Raw genomic sequence first — 17,982 nt, forward strand, 5'->3', positions numbered from 1 at the left:
ATAAATAAAGTCGGTATTAATGTAGAGCGCGGAGCGGTGATGATTTACTCCTTTTTTTATTTGTTTTTGTTAATATGTTTTCTTTTATTTTGTTCATATTTTCCAGATATAAAATGTCTGACATTTTATTTCAGTGAAGATCGTGACACTGAATGGTTCACGTGTTGTCGGCTATACATGTAGCAAAGACATTGTTAAAAAACAAATTGTAAGACAGTAGAATCCAGTAAAGTTTTACATGAATGTTTCCGTATACAGAAGTAAGGTTTCGTAAATTTTTTTCTCCTATAATCAGTTACGTAAACTGAGAAGCATCATGTGAGAGAAAAAGAGAAATACGTTCTAAATAGAGAACAAATCTTTTATATAAAATTAGATTGCATGACTCTATTTCAAGAGGATTAAAACAAATTTAGAACGATGTAATCAGCTCAGGAAGCATTACATAGTGACACTCAACTCAAAATGGAAGCTATCACTGAAAAATGGCTACGTGTAGTTGAAATAGTGCATTGTTATCTATGCTGTATCACTTGGGTCGAAAATCTGCTTCGTGGGCGTGCACACACGTATAAAAATATGCGTGCACATGTAAATATATAAACGAGCACGCACGCGTAAAATTATACGTCCATGTATATATTTACGAGTACAATGGTAGATGTGTAGGTGCATGCGTATGTATACGGGCACCCATAATTATGCGTGCACGCGTAAAATTATACGTCCATGTATCCCGGCACAACCAGTTTTCAACCGCTTAACAGGTTTTCTGTGCAGTTTTGTACAAATGCAAGTTCAAATCTTTGGTTTATTGTCTTAACACTTTCTATCAGCATAAGTGCTATAAAAGCATACCATTTAAGTTTCAAATTTCTAACTGATCGAATCCCTGGCAGGATGATTTTGAAAGCCATCAGTAGGAAGTCGTGCTGAAAATTTACAACCTAAATTCGACCACAGGTGGTATTTTCCTTCCAGCAAAATGAAACAGCACTAAACTTTTACTGTAGTTTCATTACAACATGGCAAACATAATACACCCGAAATTCAAGTCTGGCAACAAACACTAAAACCAACATGGCAGATCAATATACTGTAGGTACACTTGCCTAAATTGGCACCTAAATTACAGGGGGTAGGGTAAAGCAAATGGCAGTCAAAAGTTAGTGCATTATCTAAAGAACTATCATGTGCTCAATTACTCAAGAGAACCAGGGTGTCACATCTGCTACATTGATAGCTGTCACATATGACAATGTATTATAATATTATAATTGCTAAGCGTTTGATACTCCAAATAGTTCAAATTGCTTCGAAAATGAAAAAAAATGTTGGACAGGCATCATGATTGCATTGTCAAAATAATTTAATAATAATATGCTTCACAATTCTGGCAGTAAGCATGTGTTAAGCAATAAACATTTAGTGCAAAAGATATATAAATACTGATATTGGCTTAAGCAAGAATAGGTAGTAGACAAGGAAAGATGCAGGTTTTTTAGTAATAAGAAAAACCTCATGAAAACATAGTACTGCTACATAAATGGAATTTATATAATTTTCTAAGTACCAAAACTGAAGGCGAATAGGTTCCTAACATGTTCTGTCTCTGCTGTAAACAGTGAAACAATCACAACTGATACATTTGGCTTGTAAAGATTTTTTATCATACAAAGTCCTAGGCGGTCGAAAACAGGTTGTGTTTGAAAATAGGTTGTTTGGGGATATATATATTTACGAGTACACTGGTAGATATGTAGGTACATGCGTATGTATACGGCCATGTACACAATTTCAATAGCAGTATGTATATATCTGTTCAATATCCACAGCCATTCATCTTGGTAGTTTTATGTATCTCTCTATTAGACAACATTAGGGCAAAAACAACCAAAAACAAAATGGTCAAAATAAGGAAGTAATTATAAAAGGTACAACTTTTGATACAAAAATATTTGAAGTGGACACAGAGAGAGATGTATAAGCAAAAGGAGAAAGATTTTGTACAGTTCAAATAAAACGTAATTTCTTCCAAAGTAATATAGAGTCCAAGCGGCTCAGTTATGTGATATTGTTGAAACTGCTTTTTTTGTTTTGTTTTTTTTTTTGTGTGTGTCGTCTCTGCAAGATCAAAAACTGTCACACAAGTTAACTGAGATGTTCCCAAATTAAACACCTACCTCGATATACTTTTTGTATGTTTTAGCTAAGTTGTTTCTCTTGCCGAGAAGTGTGTGGAATTCTTCTTCAGTCGCTTTTATGTGTCTCTTATACTCTTCTTCCATTAAACTGAAGAGAAAAACAACGACAATTTAAATCGATTGCTATTCATGAAAATGTAAGTCGTAAAACAACCATAGTTTGAATGGATGGTAAAATTTAGAATCATAAGTCGTAAAACAGCCATTATTTAAATGGACTGTAGTGTCGTCAACAGCCATAATTCAAACGAATCGTAAGTCGTATTTATAAACCTCATGAAAGTGGAAATATCGTTGTCAACACAGAATAAAGACCACTCCATTCCCGTGAAATCTAATGACCCCGTTGTCTGCATTCGAGTGAACTGAATCATATTTTACGGACGTTTACCTGATATATGCAATAAACCCATCATAAGTATATGGACACGTCATTAGTATGGATGCCTTCACTTCTAAACGGAAGTTGGCAAAGACCTTGTATGTATATGCACTAGGCAGCTGTATATAATAATATATAAACTGATGTGAGCAGATTATGAATAAAGAATAGTTTAGCTGACAGACAAGCTTGTTTCTAAAGTCTCCATCAGTGGTTAGTAAACCAGTGTATATATTCTCGATGTTTTTAGCTCACCTGAGCACGAAGTGCTCAATGAGAGCTTTTGTGATCGCCCTGTGTCCGTCGACCGTCGTCGTCAACAATTTGACTGTTAACACTCTAGAGGTCACAACTTTGGCCCAATTTTAATGAAACTTGGTCAGAATGTTACCCTTAATAAAATCTTGGACGAGTTCGATATTGGGTCATCTGGGGTCAAAAACTAGGTCACCAGGTCAAATCAAAGGAAAAGCTAGTTAACATTCTAGAGGCCACATTCATGACCATATCTTAATAAAACCTGGTCAGAATGTTAATCTTGATGATCTTTAGGTCAAATTCAACTCTGGGTCAGGTGGGGTCAAAAACTAGGTCACTAGGTCAAATCAAATGTAAAGCTTGTTAACACTGTAGAGGCCATATTTATGACAATACCTCTATGGAACTTGGTCAGAATGTTAATCTTGACGATTTTTAGGTTTAGTTCAAATCTAGGTCAAGTGAAATCAGAAACTAGGTCATCAGATCAAATCAAATGTAAAGCTTTTTAACACTCTAGAGACCACATTTATGATTGTATCTTAATGAAACTTGGTCAGAATGTTAATCTTGATGATCTTTAGGTCAAGTTCAAATCTGGGTTAGGTGGGGTCAAAACCTAGGTCAACAGATCAAATAAAAAGAAAAGCTAGTTAACACTCTAGATGTCACATTTATGTCCATACTGTAATGAAACTTGGTCAGAATGTTAATATTGATGATCTTTAGGTCAAGTTTAAATCTGGGTCAGGTGGGGTCAAAAACTAGGTTACCAGGTCAAATCAAAGGAAAAGCTTGTTAACACTCTAAAGGCCACATTTATGACTGTATCTTCATGAAACTTGGTCAGAATGTTAACCTTGATGATCTTTAGGTCAAGTTCGAATCTGGGTCATGTGGAATGTGACCTACTGACCTACTTTTTGTTTTTTAAGATACCGCCTTGAAATTTGGATGACATTTACAGTTTAGCACATCGATCTTAAAACTGACTTCAGTGACCATGAATGTGACCTACTGACCTACTTTCTTGCTTTTTTAAGATACAGCATTGAAATCTGGATGAAATGTACAGTTTTGCAGACTGATCTTAAAACTGAATTTCAGTGATCATGAATGTGACTTACTGACCTACTTTCTTGTTTTTAAGACACAGTCTTGAAATTTGGATGACATTTACAGTTTTGCACACCGATCTTAAAACTGACTTTCAGTGACCATAAATGTGACCTACTGACCTACTTTCTTAATATTTTAGCATCAGTTTGACATTTGAAACATGTAGCTCATATTACTCAGGTGAGCAATCCTGGGTCATCATGACTCTCTTGTTTTATTATTATTATTATTTTCAATTTATCATTACATTTAAGACCTTTTTTTCAAAAATGAAAGTACAACACGTGTAGTCACATTAAAAAAAACTCATCTCCAAATGTGAATGGGGGCATAAAGTCAAATGCCGTGACTTGTCTGGATTGCAAATTGTCAAAATTATTGATACGAACCTATTAAAACAAACGGTGTATTATGAATACAATTTCTACTAAAGGAAAGCAGTTTATTATTACTTTGAGTAATGAGCTGTAAATCAAACATATCATGGCCTGTACTCGTATTATGTAGCTACTTGACATAAAGATGTAGTATACTTTTACATTAACCTAGATTCAAATTTACAGTAGTAATTCAATTCAATTTTTCATCTGCTTAAACCTCGCACTTTTGTCTTTTATCCATGTTTGAAGTACATAACCCTCTAAATATATTCTGTATTAACACTGTTCAGCTTATTTCGGTGAAATCCACTCTTTCATATCGTGGACACTGTAAAACTTTCTGAACGACTTTTTAAGGTGGATAATCAGATTTTGGCTAAGTAACGGATTTGTTTTAAACTTTAACATCTGATCATTTACACTCATTTATATTCAGTTAGCGGTTTTCCTATTGCAGTTGCCCAACCAAGATCGAGTTATTTTATCATAAGTATAAATGTGATAAACATACTTTACCTAAGAAAATGTATAAATAACCGATATATTGTATTATTTTTGTAAAATAATTGCATTAACAATTACATATATAGATTGAATTCATTAGAAATGCAAGTTTGAAAAATTATTATTACCCCCCCCCCCCCCCCCCCCCCCCCCCCCCTTTGCCTATCTTGGTTGCGCAACCAAGATAGAATGGAAAAAAATAAAATTCAGAAGCTACATGCATTTTAAAACCCACCTTTTGATTCAGATTGTTAAGTATTTGGTATATCTATCCAATGCGAATGTAAAACTCGGAATTATATGGAAATAAAAAGAAATACCAAGCATTTTAAATAGTTTCATATTAAAGGGGAGTAATTACAAATTTTTATGAAAATCAAGTATACATTTCTAACAGGGAGCTAACTCTAAGTAATGGATATTTTTGTTTCTTAAATAAATCTCTAACAGAATATACAAAAAGTAAAAAATGTCACTAAATTTTACTTAAATGTGATTGATCACCTTTAAAGGGGAACAGATTATCTTTCCGTTAATTAAAACAATTAGACTAGAAATGTGATTTTCTCTTACTGTTGCAGTTTACTGTATGGCCCGTGTTCATACATAAGGAGATTGTACACCCGCTGCCGAATGTCTACCACTTGCGCAGCCTCGTTGCGCATGCTGCCGAGAATCTTTGCCATAAGCTCGCTGTTTAGATATCGGTCTGTAAAAATAAGATTTCGAAGTGATACATATCTTAACATATAACAAATCGCTATAATTTTAAGGTACGTTCAGGACCGGTCGTGGATACCAGTCTTTCTACAAAATGTCTGTATGGAAATTTTAACAGTTTGTTTTGTGCGTGTATGTGGCGGGGCATGGGTGGCGTGAAAAAAATGTCTAATGTAAAAGTCACTTAATTCACGGCTACTAAACGCAAGCTCCTGGCACCACAATTTGCATAATATTTTAAAGAAATTACAGCCAACCTGCAGTTAAAGTGTTGTTACACGGAACTACATTCTTCGATTTTCGAAAAAAGTTCTATCAATAAAAATATAATATAAAATATAAATCTTACTCACTTGTTTACAATTAGAAACGGGCGATAGCTGCACCACGGAAATGTCGATAGCTCTTTTCCTTATCACCACAATTTGGTGGTGGCGCTAGCGTTTAGTAGCCGTATAATTGACCTTAAAAGTATCTTCATGTACTAACATTATTTGGTGACGTTTTGTGACTGTTCAGCAGTTTATGATATACGGCTGTTGACTGAAAATTATAATCCTTCAATAAACGGTACAGTGATCCACAGAAAAAAAACTCAAAAAAGAAGGATATAGAAATACATTTAATCTTAATTTGATTTTATGTTTTATGAAATAGAAACAACTAAAATTATATACTAGAAATTAAAAGATAAGGATATATGCTTTCATAGCTACCAGACGGATCAGATAGGTCCATACGTATGCTGAGATCATAGTTACCAGACGGATCAGATAGGTCCATACGTATGCTGAGATCATACTTACCAGACGGATCAGATAGGTCCATACGTATGCTGAGATCATACTTACCAGACGGATCAGATAGGTCCATACGTATGCTGAGATCATACTTACCAGACGGATCAGATAGGTCCATACGTATGCTGAGATCATACTTACCAGACGGATCAGATAGGTCCATACGTATACTGAGATCATACTTACCAGACGGATCAGATAGGTCCATACGTATGCTGAGATCATACTTACCAGACGGATCAGATGTCCGTACGTATACCGAGATCATACTGACCAGATGGATCAGATTTTTCCGTACGTATACCGAGATCATACTTACCAGACGGATCAGATAGGTCCGTACGTATACCGAGATCATACTTTTCAGACGGATCAGATTTGTCCGTACGTATACCGAGATCATACTTACCAGACGGATCAGATAGGTCCGTACGTATACTGAGATCATAGTTACCAGACGGATCAGACAGGTCCGTACGTATACTGAGATCATTGATCCAGTGCTGTAGTTGCTTGATATATCGCATCTCAATCTCTGCACGCTCTGCGACCTTCATAGCAAGGAACACGCGAAATCTGGAAACAGAAATATTCTTGCCTAAACTTGGTCTCATGATATCTGTAACATAGTAATAAATGCATTTGGTCAAACGATTTTTGAAAACAGTTAATGCCGATTTTGTCCATAGCACTTGCAGAAAACGCAAATGTCGACCGTCAGTTATCTTGTGTTTTTGTATATGCAACTGTGTAAGACATCAGTGAAATTATTTTCACACCAGTTAGGCTGCATTTGTAATAGTACAAACGGCCAGCAGAAGTAGGTGACTATCTCAGGCGTGACTGGAGGATTTCGTTGTTAAGAACTGCACTATGGGCAGATGCCAAATCCGCTCCATCCGGTCCATCATTTGCATCATGGTTCTATTCTATATAAAAAAACACAACACTATGTTTTCTTTTCTTTCCTTTTTTTTTCAAAGAATAGTATTGCAATATCATAGCGCCTATACCATAATCTGCATTTGATACATCAACTGAAAGTGTGTATGTTAGACATTTTGTGAATGGTTTAAAAATGTAGGTATTAACATTCTAGTTACATATGGAAAGTGTCCGTAACGCCGCATTTATAAATTGTTCAACCCTCGATATGGTGTAGAAAATACTGCATTTCTGCCGCCACAACATAGTGATGCTGAGCCCATTTCATTAGAAACTTGTAGATTCGAAAACTTAATATTACATGGTAGAAAGTGTCCTCTTTATGATCAGATAGAAACAAAATCTCACGTACACCTTGAACTTTTTATATGATGATGAGCATATAGTCTCAAAACCTGTGAACGGCGAAACTGAATCTTTGTAAGTAATGATTGTAGTATTTCTTTCGTGATTCTTATCTTGCATTACTGTTGTACTATAGTATGATATATATCATGCATAAGACGGAAATAGAGGTATATTTGAGTTGTTGCCTTGATAATATATAATACTTTATTTTTTTAGTAAATATCAGTTATTTTAGCATTTAAAGTTGGTAGTGTTCTAAAGACACTACGGCACAAAAACCCATGGACAAAGCCGGTCACGACCTAAGAAGCCGTACTCTTGTACCAATGCGTTACAGGTTACAACACACTAAATAGCTGTTCTTCTTTATTCTATATAAAATTGACATATTTCAAATGGCCGCAGCACACACCAGGACCCATTTTAAATGTCTGTAACTTACGTTTTCTTGAAGAATATTGTCAGTGCTGAATAAAAATCAAAAGAAAAGTGGGGGTCATGTTTGGTGCAAGAAAAATATTTTCAGTCAAACACACAAACTGCAAAATCAGCTATAAAAATGAGACCCCAAATTGTAGTGGTGGTGTATGATCTAAGTTTCCATGAAAAATTCTGTCATGTTGTTATTTCATTATGAAAATGCTACCTACATGTCAAGCATAAATCTGTCATGTTATTTTAGCAAAAACATTGCAAAGAAAATAAGGAAAATAGCTCTGCAGAGCAAAAAAAATCTGAGGACTATTTGTATCCAACATTACACCATTTTTTTCGCGCCATTTTCCTATTTAGTGTATGTATGCCTACAGAAGCGTATGTATCAATGCGTACATCATGAAAATATACATGAAAATACAAAGTAAAACATATAGAAAACAAAGACCAAGGAACACTGTCCTAGAATGGTCAACAGAGAAAACTTCACTGCGAAGTTCAAATTGGTTAATGGTGCACCAGACCTAACTCTTTATTAATTCGCGCCTGACTATTATGGTACTGCCATAGCTTTTTTTCAAGTCGTTTTCTAAAGAAAAAAAATGTTTTATTGCAACAGATTATGACCCGACAATATTTAGTGTGGAAGGCCGGTGTACCATTTAATGTCAAATATCGACTGCCCTTAAGAAGTATCAATAGTTAAGGTCAAACAGAAAGGATTGCGAACACTGAAAACAGACACTCAACTTTTTTGTAAGAACGAAGACCTATCACAATTTGTTAAGACACAGTATACTGGTACTGATGATAAACCCGGACAGATGATAAAGTCGACCACCTTGGAAATATTCGATTGCAATCGGTTATTTGTAAAACTGAACACACCATCTAATAGTTTCCACTTACAACACCAACTGGTGTAAACAAAAACAAAATTGGTAAATATTCTGTATAAATAAATGACTTACATTTATTTTTATAAAAAATATTTATCCAAAATTACTGGGGAAGAGGGTGTTTTTTTTTGCACATGCTCACTGTCGAAACATGAAGGCCTGACATTTGGTGACTTTTCATTACTTGATCAGGAATGACTGTTGCAGCTTTTTGGGGAAAGTTTCAATATAACAATACCGGAAAAAAATGTAAATGACAAAGTGTTCGAATTTATCATCAGTCAACGTTCATACAGTCCCCATTTTACATACCCCTTTCAGGGCCTCACTTCATGTGAGTTTGATTACTAAATATAAATTTGAATTATGTAAAGTTTTCAGCAAAGGTTAAGCTTTATTTTGATACCGACCATTTATTACAATTTGCAGAACTAAAAAAGTTACAGGTAAAAAACCTCATTTTCTGTTCGGGTTTATCATCAGTACCAGTAATGAATAATATGTAAATATGATATGTTTTAAAATGATCAAAAGAATAGCGGCCGACGTGTTTGTGTTTGCTTTTCTTTTTATTTTTTAACAGCGATTTGCATGATCTCTTGTTATTTCTTATTTTTGGTATACGTGACTCACCCACACTTTGATATAAAACAGTAAAATTGGTGATCTGTTCATTAACATTTTAAGATATCGCAGTAAATTTGATAAAAGCAGGCTTTATTTTCATTCTCGGTTTTCTATATAGGAAATAAACTGAATCAGCCGAACTAATTAACAGAAAAACGCTTCAGGTTTGTTATCATTTCATTGCAGCCAAGATATCGTTGCCATTTTTCAGCTTTATTTGTTCAGTTTTCAGTTTATCTTTTTGTTCTTTCTATTTTATCTATTTTTTATATTTATTTTCATTTTCGTTCATTTATTCATTCACTTATTCATCATTTACAATAACTGAAAACGTTCAATAATGATACATTATGGCCATACGTGGAGGAAACAGTAAGTAAAAGGCTTGTTAGGCTACTAAGTCCACCCAGTGCGTCCTAACAGTTGTGATAAAAATACATTTTTGCATATGTTTTATTCATTTTCATTTGCTAACATCTGTCGAATGGATGTTATTTGAAAACGGAATTTCAGTTTTTTATAAAGTATATCAAATAGTCACCTGATAGAATATGCTTTGCTCCACAATAAGATACTTTCGTCTTTGCTGCCATTGATCCAAGACACATTCAAGAGAAATATCAAATTATTCATGAATTCTTTGTTAGTTTTAATAACCTAAAATTATATATATATAGAGAGAGAGAGAGAGAGAGGATATAACTATTTAAAGCCTGCATTTTGATTCAGTGCTTCTTTATTGTGCACGAATCACGTAGTAAATCATGTCATTCCGAAAGTCTTCGGTAATATGAATTATCTGTACTTTCCCGGCCTACATTGGATCATAAAAAACGAGAGAAAAAAAAACTTTTGTCAGCGGAACCCGCAGATTTCTGAAATAAAGTAGCACATTAATAAAGAGAAATTGGAATGTTAAAAATCAAACAGTTCTTTCTGGACGGTCCTTAGAATGTTGTGTAAATCTTTTATTAGATATATTCAGCTGTGTTTTACTCGAATTTAATAATGCAGTGGCATTGTGACTGCCCCTTTTCCACAGTAATAAAGTTATTCTGCAACGCCGACTTGATTTCTGCCTTTCTTAAATCTACCTTACTTAAAGGTGCGAAATAATTAACAACACCCAACGAAGAGCTCTGTCAATCACCTCGGGACACAGCAACGATTAGCTTCAGTCTCGAGTGTCAGAAATTTCCCGTTCTTTTTCTATTCATGTCATGCCAGATTTTCAAAATTGTTCACAAATATTGCTAAAAGCGCAGACAGAGAAAGACAGCGAGAGACAATTTTTGCTAATTCATGTTATGTCAGACAACTGTGAAGAAACTGTTGTTGTCATAGTTATCATTGTTACTTTGCTAATTAAGGTAACATTTATGCCGTGCATCAACATTTTTCTTGTATACATACTATCATACACACATATTTTGCATGCAATATATAGCCCGGCTTATAAGTCATTCGATCTTGCACCTTTTAGTAGAGACAAGCCATGAACATAAAATGATTGAAGGTTATGTCAAATAGAAATCTGGATATGGAACACTGACTTTTCGCACCTTCTCTTGTCAGGGGCAGACAACTCATATAAAGGATATTTTCAGCAAATTTCTTTTTAAATCGTCATATTTTGCTCATTTTTTAATAAATCTTTAAGATTTTTTGGATTTAAGTGTTTTGTGCTAATATCTTTCTATCTATAGTATCAAAAGCAGGTTTACTCTAATGTTTATTCATGCGCAACGACTTCCATTATTTTGATAAAAATGCTCTTAGTAGTTATATTTTTTAATGAATCCTGACAGATTGTTATATGATTTATCTTTATAGGAATGCAAATTTGAAATAATGTAAATAAATAATATATTTCAGAAAAAGACAAAAATATTCATTGTGGTTTATAAACAGCTACCGGTCCTTCCTTTTTATCAAAATTACCGTAAAATGTTTGTAATATAATACTCATTTTTCAATACAAAACCCTTAAAACAACACTTATTACACTTTTGTGAGATTATCCGCGATCGAACATATCATTTTCCTGGGGAAAAAACCAGTTAACGCAATTTAAAGGGAGGTAATCGGTAAATGGAAATAGATTGTGCATATTTGTCGCATTACCGTGATTTATGTGTTATAGTATTGGTTAGTTACAAGTATCAAGATTAAAAGGTTCGTGGTCTCATAAACAATAATTGAGTGGAATAATTCATGGCGATTTACCATTAAATAAATTGCACATTCTGACATAGCTAGATTTGGTTGCAGTAAAACAAAGAAGAAAGTAGTCAATCTCTGTATATTTAAGAAATGAGAAATAATATCACGTGGGCGCAGCTCGAGTGATATAAAAATACGCATCAGATGACAAACAATGAAGAGCAAATCACTAAATCTGATATGTTATTTCGATTCTAACACGTTACGAAGGCATTTAGAGTACATCCTTGACGACATCCATCAAATGCTAGTATTTGCCTATTTTCTATTTTGTGTTGATTTCTTTTCCTGTGCGACTGACGTAATAATTGTGACGTCAGGAAAATGTATTGATATATAAAAATACACAATAATCAGCTAGGAAAATGAATTCGGTTGTGTTAGAATCTGCGATAAACAACGGTTGACGCGCGGACCGCTAAGACAGCATTATGAAGTCCATTTTGACATCAAATGGTGACATGACGTCCGGTTTATTACTACTTGGATAAATGAAGCCCAGAAAATTTTATCATGAAATTTCAATGACCATGTAAGAATAAAAATAAAGAAGGCCGTCGAGTCGTTTTTCACCTGATTTATCACAGTTCAGAGCTCAGATGCGCAGGAATTGAACCAAAATGTTTTTGATATATCTAATTAAAATGCGATATTTTTAAGAACGTGATTTAGATAAAGACATGGGTGTGATATTTTAAGTGAAATGTTTCTATAAATCTAACAAAGCTGTGTAACGGCATGATTTGTGTATCATTCTTTATCTTTTTGCAAACTAACGTAGATAGACTCAAGTGAACAGTACTAAGTCGCGATTTATTTCTTATGTTAACCAAACTATATTTATATCTGACAAATGAATGTTTTAGATTGAAAGAAAATTGACATTAAAACATAATTTATTCACACAAAGCATGAAAAAATCTAACAGAGTTGTTATTGACCTAATATCCTAAATGTCTATGGCCATAGTGAAAAATAAAAATCAGCTATAGTAAATATATTCGTGTTTTAAATGTTAAGGGGTGTGTATTTCGAACGCATCAATGTAGTACATACCAAAATGGAAACTGCTAATTTGCTATTTATATCATATAATCACATTTTTTATTTGTCTTTCTTTAACATTGTTTACACTGATTCAGTTTTGCATTACTTTAACTGTTTTTATAGATAAATTTTTCAACTTACAGAATATATTTATACTAGCATGCATCATCATGAAAGTGTCTTATGACTAAAGTCTAGCGTAATCACAAAAGAATGAAGACGCGACGTCTGTAAGCAATCGTACATCCAAACGTTCTGATATTTGTAGCCCCGAGTTGGAAAGCCAATTAACTTCTGTAGAACTATTTATTTCATTTCATTTCATCAAATGCAATCGTTTAAGAGTACTAAGTTGTGTAAAAAAAGCTTATGTTCATCTTACCATGCTTACACTCCCTTTCATTAAGAAATAGACTGTGGTTTAGTGGTTCACATTTGGGTATGAAACATATGGACGTGTTTAGCTTACACGAGACGGTAGCCTTCACACGCGCTTTAAATAAAAATCATGTATTTCATACAAAATATAAATTTGTAAACCACGTTAGTGATGTGTATCTTATAACTACTACTTGAAATATTCAGTCTAATTTTACATATTTTGGGAGTTATACTTCTGTGGAACCCTACAGTAAATGTATTTATGCGGTGTCACAATGCAGTTTTCCCCATTGGTCAAATCCGGTAACGTACACATTTACCATACCGCAGTTGTTCTACCTTTACGTAAAGTCATTGTAGTAATGGTACATAGGTTTATCGTTTATGATGCAGAAGCAATTTTAACATATACTAATGAGGTAGCCTGTCCAAGTTGTAATGTACTTTGTTGACTTAGAAACATATGTAAAAGTACATTTATAAATATTTTGTCTACAGTCATACGACAGACTAGCACAGTGTATCATCTCACTGGTAAAATGCAGTTTGATATAAATATGTTAGATCAAAGTCGCCACACTATAAGGAAATCATACATTTTTTTCTCATTAATTTATATAATAGACTAATGTATCTCTGGCAGGTAAAAACAAGGAAATTGTTTCAAACATGCGCATGTTCAGTTTTATTCATCAGTTAAAAAGTATATTCGGATGAGAACCCCCCTCGCTCTTACCCCCCCCCCCCCCCCCCCCCCCCACACACACACACAACCTACCTTCTTTCCGGATATTTTACCTTATCGGGATCAACTTGCATTAGTTCGTGTCTAAACATTATCTCACGTGCCACTTTTAAAAATGGAATTCTAAGCAAATGTTTAAAATGACTACAATAAACAGTAAAATATGAGCTAGATACTTAAATATATTAAGTTCTTTATTGAGCCGCTTTTAAATGGGTTGCAAAATTGAGGCATTGATGTGAATAAAAGTATTTGATATTGCATGTTTCAGTTAGCTGTAGTTTTTAAATTTTACTAACAATATACTTTTCTAAATGAGTTGAAATATGTACATGTAGTAATTTAAAAGGTATTTGAAAAGTCTAAGTATGGGGCTAGGAGATTTGGTACGTGCATGTTGTCATACAGTTTACAGCTGTATGCAACATCGCGGTACAAATACAGTCTCTCTGACCTATCCCTACAAATATTCTTTAAGGGAATATTTCTTGTTTCAATTTTATATACGTTTCTTGCTTTTTAACAATTAGAAAAGGTCTGCTTTTCTTAGTATTTTATATTCCATCCCTTAGCCTATCTCTATTGCGAAATAGTTATGAAATTAACCACTCTACATTGTTCTTCGTTATGTTATATCAAGTAATATATCGCTGTAAAAGTATAGAAAAGTATTTAATTCAAATTAAGATTTACGTATGAATTGATTATTACATAAATACGAGGTTTAATTCGTATCCACAAGAAAGAAATTGATTATTACATAAATACGAGGTTTAGTTCGTATGCACAAGAAAGAAATTGATTATTACATAAATACGAGGTTTAGTTCGTATGCACAAGAAAGAAATTGATTATTACATAATACGAGGTTTAGTTCGTATGCACAAGAAAGAAATTGATTATTACATAAATACGAGGTTTAATTCGTATGCACAAGAAAGAAATTGATTATTACATAAATACGAGGTTTAGTTCGTATGCACAAGAAAGAAATTGATTATTACATAAATACGAGGTTTAGTTCGTATGCACAAGAAAGAAATTGATTATTACATAAATACGAGGTTTAGTTCGTATCCACAAGAAAGAAATTGATTATTACATAAATACGAGGTTTAGTTCGTATGCACAAGAAAGAAATTGATTATTACATAAATACGAGGTTTAGTTCGTATGCACAAGAAAGAAATTGATTATTACATAAATACGAGGTTTAGTTCGTATGCACAAGAAAGAAATTGATTATTACATAAATACGAGGTTTAGTTCGTATGCACAAGAAAGAAATTGATTATTACATAAATACGAGGTTTAGTTCGTATGCACAAGAAAGAAATTGATTATTACATAAATACGAGGTTTAGTTCGTATGCACAAGAAAGAAATTGATTATTACATAAATACGAGGTTTAATTCGTATCCACAAGAAAGAAATTGATTATTACATAAATACGAGGTTTAATTCGTATGCACAAGAAAGAAATTGATTATTACATAAATACGAGGTTTAGTTCGTATGCACAAGAAAGAAATTGATTATTACATAAATACGAGGTTTAGTTCGTATGCACAAGAAAGAAATTGATTATTACATAAATACGAGGTTTAGTTCGTATGCACAAGAAAGAAATTGATTATTACATAAATACGAGGTTTAGTTCGTATGCACAAGAAAGAAATTGATTATTACATAAATACGAGGTTTAGTTCGTATGCACAAGAAAGAAATTGATTATTACATAAATACGAGGTTTAGTTCGTATGCACAAGAAAGAAATTGATTATTACATAAATACGAGGTTTAGTTCGTATGCACAAGAAAGAAATTGATTATTACATAAATACGAGGTTTAGTTCGTATGCACAAGAAAGAAATTGATTATTACATAAATACGAGGTTTAATTCGTATGCACAAGAAAGAAATTGATTATTACATAAATACGAGGTTTAATTCGTACCCACAAGAAAGAAATTGATTATTACATAAATACGAGGTTTAGTTCGTATCCACAAGAAAGAAATTGATTATTACATAAATACGAGGTTTAGTTCGTATCCACAAGAAAGAAATATACAACATTTAAAATGAGCAAAATATGAGGCATCTCTCCCGTATGTGTGGACAAGTTTAAAATGACCCGAAAAGGCATTTATAGTCGGAAGAATTTTAAAGCGATATAATTTAATTATGAACACATGTTTCCTCTTTTCTATAACACAATTTTTAAAAAAATTGTCATTGTTTGAAAACAGGATGTAAAGTTTAAGAAATGTGATACGTCGTTTTAGATAACTTATTCCTGTTCATGCAAATTATTCCAAAAGTAACCTTTCTTTGATAGTTCTTAAAATAATGTTACTTTGAGAAGCTCTACTTATCCCAATTGTTTTGTCACCAGATTATTAGAAATTTCGAAAAGGGCGATACAATTTTAAACGTTGCTGAACATGATCAAATTATTTTTACGAATTCAATAGTTCTAAAGATGACGTCATAAAACAGTTTGCCCAGGCTGTCATGGTTGACTGATTCGAGTGTTCCATATCCAGAATTTATCTTCAGGTATTGTTCTTTAAGAAATGTATTATCTTAAATCTCTACTAAAATGTGCAAGGTTCGGCCATATTTTAGAATTTATAAGCCGGGCTAATATGGTTAATGATTCAGTTTCAGATCAAATAGCCACTAATTCGGTGGCTGTAACTTTTGTGCGTCTAATGTCAGGCTTAACCAAGCGCAGAATCTTGTAATTGAACAAGTCAGTGAGTGAGGTTACTGATGCGTTTTCCATTTGGGTTGAACTAGTGTCTGCGAAAACATGGATTTAAGGTGGTGAATACCGCTTTATGGAATTATTTACTAAAATCTTCAGAGGTTTTGTATCTTTTTATTACATTTAGGAAACAAATAAACCTATACCTTTTGGAAAGATCTTTTAAATCTCTAGACTAGACCGATAAAAAAGTAATGATCATAGTCTTTATAGATACAAAAAGATAAAAGATCACTGAAGGGAACACAATATCTGTCTTAACAAGGCTTACAATGGTGACCCGATGTACCCGAACGTTTTCTGCATTCTATATGCGGGATCCGCATCACGGCATTTTCTGCCGGCAGGTGGTTATACCCCTTGCCAATACAGAAAAGGTAAACATTTTTTTTTTCAAATATCAATGACACAGTTCCCTAAGGCAAGGACTAATGTAAAAATGCAGTAAAAATGGGTAAAGGGGTTGTCCCTAACTGTAAGCCTAATTGACGGCATTTTAGCGAACAACATTTTATGAAGCATTAGAGGTTCAAAACTGGCATTAACATTAAAGCCATTTTAGCGCGTGACAATCTTTAAAAGAATAATGTCAAGTTGTTTCTTGTTGAAGAATTATAGGACAGAAGATTACTATCACAGAAGATTACTATCACAGGCGTGACTTCGCATGCCGTTCTTTTTAATATCATTGACTTAACGTATTACTAACTTAATGGTAGTTGCATACTAGTCCAGGAGTTCTGTCTTGCAGCTGGATACCAGAATTAGTGGTGAACACAGATTAAAATTTTTATATTGCAAATGTGGCATAACCTGTTTTTGTGATCTACTTAATTTTGTTTGGAATGAGTTTTGTGTTGAATGATATTGTACGCTAGATCTACAAGATCTATTTTAATAAAAATCTGAAATTATTCTATTGTTCGTCCTACATTGAAAGATAACTAAAATACGTATAGCCCTATCCAACCATCTTATTGATATAGAATCTACTATTATGGTCATTAATCACCCACCTATCCGATGCCTGGTTTTTCTTTAGGCCTTGGTCCACTAAAAGATATGGATAGATATTTCCAACATTTTTCTTTGCCATGGTTCCAAGACTCCTCGTTTCAAAAGAATGGACGCTTCAGAATATTATTTCCATGTTTCTATCTTCAAACAGCTGTACACATGTACGGTCACTA

General features: G+C 33.4%; 1 protein-coding gene across 4 annotated transcripts in view; it reads right to left on the reverse strand.

Annotated features, from left to right (window-relative positions):
* Positions 1-17,982, reverse strand: part of LOC123536630 (uncharacterized) — a 28,972-nt gene extending 10,990 nt beyond the window's left edge. The window contains exons 1-4 of one of the 4 annotated variants that reach the window (XM_045319960.2): positions 17,809-17,982; positions 6,846-6,943; positions 5,421-5,556; positions 2,184-2,292 (exon numbers count right to left, since the gene is read on the reverse strand). In XM_045319960.2, coding sequence (XP_045175895.2) covers positions 2,184-2,292; positions 5,421-5,556; positions 6,846-6,943; positions 17,809-17,888 — 423 coding nt within the window. In that variant the 5' untranslated portion in view covers positions 17,889-17,982. Of the gene's footprint in view, positions 1-2,183; positions 2,293-5,420; positions 5,557-6,283; positions 6,591-6,776; positions 6,944-17,808 lie in introns of those variants that run through there. The other 3 variants (XM_045319959.2, XM_053528435.1, XM_053528434.1) reach the window with 3 other exon arrangements.

The sequence above is a fragment of the Mercenaria mercenaria genome, chromosome 17 (assembly GCF_021730395.1).
Source record: "Mercenaria mercenaria strain notata chromosome 17, MADL_Memer_1, whole genome shotgun sequence".
NCBI lineage: Eukaryota > Metazoa > Mollusca > Bivalvia > Venerida > Veneridae > Mercenaria > Mercenaria mercenaria.